The sequence below is a fragment of the Seriola lalandi genome, unplaced genomic scaffold (assembly GCF_002814215.2).
Source record: "Seriola lalandi dorsalis isolate HSWRI2012SDOR001 ecotype SW California unplaced genomic scaffold, Sedor1 jcf7180002054893, whole genome shotgun sequence".
Classification (NCBI taxonomy): domain Eukaryota; kingdom Metazoa; phylum Chordata; class Actinopteri; order Carangiformes; family Carangidae; genus Seriola; species Seriola lalandi.
In genome coordinates this window covers 2,194,109-2,203,346 of record NW_019525445.1, presented here as the reverse complement: position 1 = coordinate 2,203,346, position 9,238 = coordinate 2,194,109, and the positions used below count along the sequence as shown (strand labels likewise).

General features: G+C 41.3%; 1 protein-coding gene across 1 annotated transcript; it reads right to left on the bottom strand.

The window, feature by feature from the left end:
* Positions 1-2,676: 2,676 nt before the first annotated feature.
* Positions 2,677-3,861, bottom strand: LOC111672131 (insulin-like). The gene is made up of 3 exons (XM_023429449.2): positions 3,786-3,861; positions 3,291-3,483; positions 2,677-3,034 (listed from the first exon to the last, which is right to left on the bottom strand). Exons 2-3 carry the CDS (start codon positions 3,469-3,471, stop codon positions 2,868-2,870), a joined length of 348 nt encoding a protein of 115 aa, XP_023285217.1. The 5' UTR covers positions 3,472-3,483; positions 3,786-3,861; the 3' UTR covers positions 2,677-2,867.
* Between the last annotated feature and the right edge of the window lie 5,377 nt (positions 3,862-9,238).

Sequence of the window (9,238 nt, the reverse complement as noted above, 5' to 3'; positions counted from 1 at the left end):
TGACAAACTGACCAACAATAGTGCAGTGAAGTGCATCAATGGTATAAAATTCATGTCAACACTGTCAGTGAACATTAAAGCAAGTAGCTCTAAAAAAAAAAAAAAAATCAGGCCGACGCACAAAGAGAGATCTTTATTATCAGTGCCAAGTCAGGCTGGCTGTTACATGAAGGTACCTCTCGGCTGCATTGCAGATATAAAATTCATATTCTGTGGCCGAAGCTTGGTCTTCCTCTTTCTCCCTGCAACAGGGCCTGAACAGAATGTAATCATAGGAGAAACAGGGGGATCAGTCTTCTGCTCTACTTGCCACTCTGTATCTCTCTATATCTGACTCTCTCTGCAACAATTAATGAAAAGCTTTTTTTTTTTTATTTATTATATATATATATATATATATTAAAGTGCCAATGAAAACAGGGAAATATCAGATAGCAGAAGAGCCAGAATTTTATTTTCCCTTGAAGGCAAAACATGACTGCTGTTGCCCTGGTGACCATTTCAGGACCGTGAATCAAAGGGGTGTTCACATGTGGCATAAGCCCCAAGTCTTGAGGGTTACTGTCAGTAGAAATAAGCTACCTTCCACCTTGTCTTTCTGGGGAAATATCACCATCACGCAAGATTGTTTTTCTGTCTTGGAGAGCACTCAGCAGTTGCTCAAACAAGCGCTGAACAAGTAGTTCAGCATGAGGGCTAAAATGACCCGAAGGCCGTTCTTCAGTGGGGGCTGGGAAAATAAAAACATGAGGAGACCCTGTTCTCGCTAATATGTTTTTTTTTTTGGGATGCACAACAGAGTAAGTGTAAACAAAAATAAATAAATGAAGAAAAAAAGATGACTGACTGAGTGAGTAAGTGGCTGGGCGATCAGCCGAGCAATTGAATGAGTAATTCAACAAGAGCGTGAGCTGGGGGACTGATCACCCGACTGACTGACAGTGAGACAGCTGACTGATTGTCTGAGTGACTGATGTCCAGGTAAAGCTCTACTGGTTCTTAGCATACTAATCATGACATTGCAAAGGCAGGGAGGGAGGGTGGAAATGAGAATGGAGGAGTGAAAGAGAGAGTGAAAGACTGAGAGAGAGAGAGAGAGAAATGGAAACAGAGATGGAGTAGCAGCAGGTGAGCAGAGGGGGCTGTGTGAGGCTTTGCAGGAGCGCAGTTCCAGGTAGCTCTAGATAAGACTCAAACAGGAAATTGCAATATGGAGGCACAGTGTCTCAGGTGGAATACAAAGAGACTCTCTCTGTGTGTGTCTCTCTCTCCCTCCATAAGTCCTCAGTGTAGGACGGTATACCGGTGAAATCCCTAATGCATTTGCTCTATGATCATTACCATTGCACTAAACTTTAATAGTCATATGAAACTGTGTAATTGCCCTTTATTATGAAAATCAAAGTGGAACATAATGTGGTAGTTTAACAACTATTTATAGTTATATACTCCCACACTGCACACCTTTGAGTTTACATTTAGGATTGCTTTAAAAAAAACAACTATAAAGAGAGTCGTAAGGTGAAAAATATTTCTCTCTGCTTCTGCAATGTTTCTGAGGCTTCAAAGGACATATTTTAATTCCAGCAGGTCTGCAGAACAGCCAGCAGGGGGAAGTGCTGATCTCTGCTAAATGTGACAGAAAACTCACACACACATGCACGCATGCACATATATATATATATATATATATATATATATATATATATATATATATATATATATATATATATATACACACACACACACACACACACAAAATCATGCATTTGTTCCATAGCTCATTTTGAGAAAGACTACTCACAGCCACATGATACGGTGTAAGCCTTGAACTTGAATGTTTGATATTTCTTGGCCAGTTTCTCTGCAGACAGGAGAGAGTTTACCGTTCTCAACTGTGACTGTCAAACTACACTTACATCAAAGAGAAGGTGCCCGCATAATCCTGATGAACTGCTGACTGACCACCTTTTCAAACAGGCTAAATTTAAATGAGCCATATCCATTAAGAATCACAGTGAGGGAGGGGAATCTGCGCTGCTCAAACACAGACATTGGTGACACACTCAGACTTGAGGCCAGGTTCAGCAGGCGATCATTTATTTGGGTGGGGCTACAAAGCAACGAGGACCTCTGCTTACACCCTAGCAATGTCTAGCTTATAGTGCACTATTGCTACGTTCAGTTTACCATTTACAAAAAGTGGCGAGCTTGTTCATGTCATTGCATGCTGAGTGTCGTCATGCCAGTTGATAACAACGCATTACACACATACGAACACCATAGCAACACGTCCACAAATAGAAGTTGAACATTGCAGTATGTACGACTGATTTAGTGAGACACAAATAAGACAGTGCTAATGAACAGTACATTACCTTGTTTGTTACATGTGCTCTGCACTATAGGTAGGCAAACAAGATTTTGCATAGGGCCCCAAAAAAGCTAGAAACGGCCAGTTGTCATCTGTCCAATAAATAATTAAATAATTTATAATAAAAAAACCTCCTCTAATATTCCTGCTGTGGATTATACCACTGACTTCACAACTGTGCAACACAATTGGTTGTTTACAATTGACTTGACTGAATGTGAGGTTGACAATAGAAATATAAAAAAGATAAAGATAAAAAACAAAACAAACAAACCATAAATAACTGTCAAAGAACCAGTCACTCTCTCTCAACTATAGAACTTTATTTTCTAGGAAAAAAAAAAAAAAATTTCAGTAACTTATCAGCATTTCATTTGAAAACACTTGACTTTACAGAGAGACAACAACACTGCCAATCTCCTGCTGATTGCGGGAGTAGGGAGGGGAGAGGTTGCACGCTCAGTTATCCAAGAAGCTAAGCTATGCTGGCTGTTCAATAGCAGTAGCTCTCCAGGTCATAGAGGCTGCAGGGCCTGTGACAGCATTGTTCCACAATGCCTCGCTTCACCATCATCTCCATCTGGTCCTGGGAGGCAAACTTGGCGCCCTCGTTCTCGCCGCCCACTGACGCTGCTCCTCCTGCCATTGGAGGGAGGACGCCTGATGGGACAGACAGTTCAGGGCAAAAGTCATCAGGCTAGTTTAAAGTTAGCACACACAAAGCTTGGAGGAACTGAACTGAGGCTGGTACGCTAGTCTGAATTGTTGTGTAGCACACGATTAATATCCTGTATGTAGGCAGTCAGAGAGTAGCTGTTTGGGAAGAAGACCCTAAATGTCCCTCTATCACTAATATATAGTGCATCTCAGCGATACTGTTTTGTGTTGTGAAGTGTTTTGCAGTTGGTAGTCTCACGGGGCACAGGGTTGGCGTCTGACATGGGCATGTAGGTAAAACCTCTGTCTCCGCAGATCAGGTGAAGAGCATCGACCAGGTGGGAGCCACACAGGTACTGCGAGGCAATGGCTTGGGAGCCCGGGCATGACATGACCAGTAAGACCAGCATGGAAGCAGTATGGAGCCACAGTGCCGCCATAACGGAGAAGTGCTGCCCACAAAGACATGTTTGAATGAGGAAGCAGAAGCAGGAAAGCTATCTATTTGTTAATCAAAAATAGTGAAAGAGGAAGAGGGGATGAATGAGGTTAAAAAAAAAAAAAAAGAAGATGGATGATAAGAGGAGGTCAAAGATAGATGATGATAAAAGTAGATAGGTGTAATGGAAGTAAAGTTCTGCCTTTTTAAAAGAGCATCAAAGAAAAGGTGGAGAAAATGATGGTGAAAGGATAGAAGAATGAAATGGAGGAGTAAATAGAGAAGGGGGAGTGGAAGAGGTGGATAACAGCTCACCTATAGTTGGAAGAGGAGGAAATGGATGAGATGTGCAGGAGCAGTATTGGGGCTGTAGAAAGCTGGTTGGTGTGAAGCTGACCTGAGGGACTTCTCTCCATTAATACTCCCATCGCCACCTGGACACGCCCGCCTGTGTGTGTGTGTGTGTGTGTGTGTGTGTGTGTGTGTGTGTGTGTGTGTGTGTGTGTGTGTGTGTGTGTGTGGACAGATGAACAGGCGTGAAAGTTCCCAGTCAGCAGACATTAAGTGACAGTTTAGTTCTGACTGACTGGTTTGCCGCAAAAAACATTACAGCACTTAGTAAAACAAACCGAGCTAATGAGGCAACATGATCTGATCACCTCTTACTGAGAAACACTGATCACCTAGCCTTCTGCTTATTCAGCTAAACAGCAGCCCGCCAATTATTCAATGTATTTTTCAAGATAGGCATAATGCCGTCTGGGCAGTTTCGTCCGGGATACATCATTGTCCTGTTTTAAAATGTCAATTCTCCAGAAAAGTTAATCACAATTGTATTATCATAGTTTTTCGACTCTCTGAATGAGTCTATCTGAGCTACCACACCATCTGATTCCTCTGTCTGTTTGGCATGTCTAATGATGTGGCACTACATGATGCAGCAGGTGTGTTCCACTTAAGTCTCCAGGGGAAATTTTGTGATAAATGATTCCCTCATTTAAGAAATTGACCACTTCAAATTGGAGATTATTTCCTCAAATACATGCTCTGTTCCTAACATAATTGCCGCTACAGCAGTCCCCGATCTTCCCTGGAAGGCTTTCCCCCAAGACTTTGAGAATCTGGCTGCAGGCATCTGCTTACATCCCGCAACAAGAGTATGAGTGAGTTTTTGGGCATTGATTTTGGGCGATAGGGAATGCCTCACAGTTGGTGCAACAATTCATCCCAAAGGTGTTGGATGGCATTGAGGTCAGGGTTCTGTGAAGCCCAGTCAAGTTCCTCAACACCGAACTGGGAAAAAATATCTTTTTGTGAACTTTGGTTTTTGCCTTTTTTTTTAAATATCACTTGATGCTGTAGAATTCAGATTTCTATTAATTGCAATTAAAATGATCTAACCAATACCATTAAAATCAGCCCCAGATAACTATCCTTCCTCCACCACACTTTGTAGTTGGCAAACATAACATTAGAGTGGCCAATAGGGAAAGTCACTGAGCCCGTTCTACTGCAAAAGTTTGATTACATGGCAGTATGCTTGAGGTTGCCAAACTCATCTTAGAAGTTGTGTCCATTTGCTTACCACAGAGGTAAATAATAAAACTCTAGAGAATCGAGACCTATATTGACCTTTTTATTCCTCAAGTAACTTTTCACCCTGCAGCCCAAATCTTTACATAATCTTCGGAATTGTTAAATGTTAATAAGCCATGAAATGCTAAAAACAAGCAGTCATTATTTAAGTGTTGCTGGGCCTGGAGCTTGTTGTCACTAAGCGATAATGTAGGCACAAGAATGAACAAGTATTACTGAGAGATGCATAGATGGGTATATTAACCAATATTGCATATGAGATAGAACAAAGATGGATAAACTTTGCTTGCCAGAACTTAACTTAAAATAGCACATCACTTAGTGATGCTATTGGCAGCTGCATTATAGCATTAACTTGTAGTCAACAGATGGAGGGAAGGTTTCTTAACTATCTTCTTAGCTGGCTGAACCATAAACAACACAATACCGTGGCAGGCACTTTTTGGCTCACAATGGGTATATAAACTGTTCACTAAAATTTTCATCATAGTATAGTGTAAGTCATGTCGTGCGTATGTGGAGTACTATCCATATGAGTTCTCCTGGAATTGGTTTTGGACTATTGTTTCCAAGGACCCTAGATCCATCCAACTGACACTGCTGACACAGCAGGATCAAACATGACACTATCATATTGTAACTGACAGCACATCCTAAGATAGACACACCCTGCTTTAGCAAATATGGTTTTGGATTACATGAGATGCACCTGAATTCTCTTGTAGTTCTTAGGAACTTGGGGGACTCGTATGTCAAAAACTTTGCAATGAACAGCTTCTCATATACAGTCAATGAGCAGAGATATGGAAATGCAACACTGTCAAATGCGGAAATATAAAAGGGATAAACATGTTAATAAATAAATTTAGAGATTATAATTCTCTTTTGTCACCTTGTTTAGTCATGATGCGATTAAAATAAAATGGTTGGGAGGACAAGGGAGCGATCAATAACTGCACCACCTTTATGATCAGGAAACGGATTCCACAGAGGAAATACACTTGATTTAATAATCACTTAGGTAATGATGACAGCTTAGGAATGCCACTACCTACGAAGGTGAAAGCTGTATATTTCCATAATAAGATTTCAAAATGATATTCTCCATTAAAGGAGATATTTAAGTTTCGCTATTGCTACATAGCCAGTGTTAGCATTAATAGCTGTTCACTTAGCAGTCTAGAAGAAACAACGCGAGTTCAGGATCAAACCTCATTCCTTTACTCGCCAAGAGCTGTCTCCAGCGGTGGAAAGTAACACCAATGTTAACTCTTGTCTCTATGACGTCTTTTCTTCTGCTTAAGTTAGCAGGCTAACCAGCTAGCCCCCTAGTCTCATCACTGAATGATAGCGAGTCGCTGTAGCCTCCAATCTGCCCTGACAACGTAGCACTGCGGGTGCGTTATAACCTCTTTTCAGTGGCAGAGAAAACTTATAACCCCTTTAACATGTGATGTACAGACAGTACCTACTTTATATGTCATGCTTATATGGTAGCCTGCAGTGAAGCAGTCTCCTGCTGCTGAGGCAGGGCTCCACCATGCAGGTTAGCTGATGGCACAGAAGTTGGTGATCCCTTTGAGCTCTCAGCAGGCTGGGAACTGCTAAGTCTTTGTCATCCAGGCTGGCACGGTCATTGTCAGGATGATGCCGGTGAGAGCAGCTTTTAGGTTATATGTTGAGGTATGTAATGTCATGTCATTTATATCTTAAATTCTTCATGTAGACATTTCTCTGCTACTGTGTGCCATTTATACCTCTTAAGGCACAGTGGCTTTCTTTTCTACTTTGTTCACATACAGAAAGACTGTTCTGTTGAATTCTCCTGGTCTCTTATGGCAAGAGCAGCCTGACTGATTTTGGTAAAGAATTCCAGGTTGCAGTCTGTGTGGATTACTGATCACTTGAAGGATGACTGTGTCTGCTCTGTGTAAATTCCCCCGATAGAGGTGGGAATTAAAGGCTGCTGGGGCTGATCTCGTTTTTCTTCCTGATCCTGCTTTCCCACCTGGAGGTTGCTTGATGTTGTTGCATTGGCACTTGAAGAGTCTAAAAAAAGAAGTAACTGGTTTCTAGTCAGATCCAGTTTGAGAAGGATCTATTGTGCAAGTAAAGGGTTGCATCATCCATTTCTCTGTAAACCCAGTGTGTGAATTACATACAGGGGGCTTTCTGGTGAGACTCAGCCGGAGTTCAAAATCAAAAATGGTCTCAAAGGTATTTGTGATGAGGAGTGTGCGGTGGTGGTGGAAATTTTTATTAGGTTTATAGCAGCAGCAGTAGTAAAAGGAGTAGGAGTCCCACCAATAGTACATGGTGTTGGTGTTTGATACATAATCTATAACTAAACTAAACTGAAAAGGATTTGATACAGAACAGTACACTGTCATTCCCACATCCCTTCCTTTCTGATGAATTTGGTTCCAGGCATTAGGTCAGTATAGTAGTTTAGATTTTGTAGTAGCAAACGAACACTGAGATTAAAATGGTGGTTAGACATTTTTTTGGTAGCAATCCAGCAGCCACTTGCTGGTCTTCCAACCTACACTCAGTTAGGTGTGGGAATTCACTGGTGCAGCATGGATGGAGCCCAAGCTGGCTTAACCCTCTCAACTCCTTCCTGGATCAGAAGTCTAGTCCAAGAAGAGAAAATACCAACATCTATTCCACCAACCCCATCAACATATAAACAGGTTACGCCATCTCTTTCAGCGATCGTGGTTAACAACATCTGTGCCCCCCTCCATCAACTAAGTAAATTATGTAAACGGTAAATGGACTGCACTTATATGTTGCTTGTCTACCTTAGCAGACGATGCACTTAACAATTTGTCTCTCATTCACACACAGTAATGGTGGTGGTGCTAACAAGACCTTGGTCAGGCCAATGGGGTTTAGTGTCTTGCTAAAGTGCATTTCAACATGTGGACATGAGGAGCTGGGGAACAAATCACCAACCCGGCAATTAATGGATCCCCCCACTCCACATCCTGAGCAAGAACCACTGCACATTTTGTCTCAGGATCCTAATAGTGATTAGGATACAGTAAATAACCTTGCTAAGGTTGCTGCTCTTACAATTGACTAGGTTCTGTTGGAGGAGAGCATGTCTGTGATTGCCCTGAGGTGATGGGATAAAGAAGCTCTCCATCTCAAATTCAATACAAAGCTTTCATCGGCTCAAGTGAGAACAAGCAAGACTGCACTGACATGCAGTTCACAGCACACAAATGTATAGCACACACAGTATCAGCCAATCTGTGGGTTAATGTGCACAAGCTATTTAAATAACCTGCTAAGGAGTACAACAGGAGTAGTTTAATGTTGCTTTACTCGATTTTAACTGTTACATTTGCTCTGTTAGGCCCAGTTACTTTACTCTGCATATGATGGATTCTACCTCTCCAATAAACATGACCAAATAATGCAAAAAGGCAACACTATCAAAACCAAGGATACTTAAGAATGAGATTATTGTTCCCAACAAGTCCCACTCTCCCACCGATATTGTATTCTAAAGTTAAATGATAACAACAAAGGCACATATTAATGGGTTTATTATCTCAACTCTACATATTTCTCTTTTAGCCTTTTAAGTCCTGTGTGTATGTGTGTGGAGGAAGACACAATACGTGCTCCTCAGATGAGTTACCACAGGCTGGAGCATCGTAACTTTTTTATTACGCCAGTAAGACGAAAGATTTGAAAATATTATTTCAAGGACTCTTTGGGAGAAATCGCTCTTCCCTGCTTGATGGCCTATTTTGTGCTTTTGCACCAGCATCATGTTGCACTAGAGAGACTTGTCCTGTAGCTCACTCATCTATGTCAGCCAGAGGTGACAGCTAAACAGTTTAGCTTTGTAAATTACTTTCTAACATGTTATAGATTATGTCACATTTCCTAGTAGTTTTTTTTTTTTTTCATAAAGAATATTCAATCTTTAAAACTGTATTTTCAAAACACCAAAATTACCTTTACTCAAGAGAATTGAGACACGGCTGTCCTTGCAGTGTCACTTCAGCAAATATCACTCTGCTGCAACCCCTGACACCCACTGTAAAAAAGGGTTTTGTGTGATATTTTCTTTTATCAAATGTAATTTAGCATCATCTTTACACCTGGCAGTCTCCGGATGGTACCAACATTGAAATTCCACAAAAACACAAAGA

Excerpts from the sequence above, each read along its gene's own strand:
- LOC111672131 (XM_023429449.2), bottom strand. The coding sequence starts at position 3,471 with ATGGCGGCACTGTGGCTCCATACTGCTTCCATGCTGGTCTTACTGGTC. Across the intron at positions 3,035-3,290 it reads AGACGCCAACCCTGTGCCCC|GCGTCCTCCCTCCAATGGCA; the intron begins GTGAGACTACCA and ends CTGTCCCATCAG.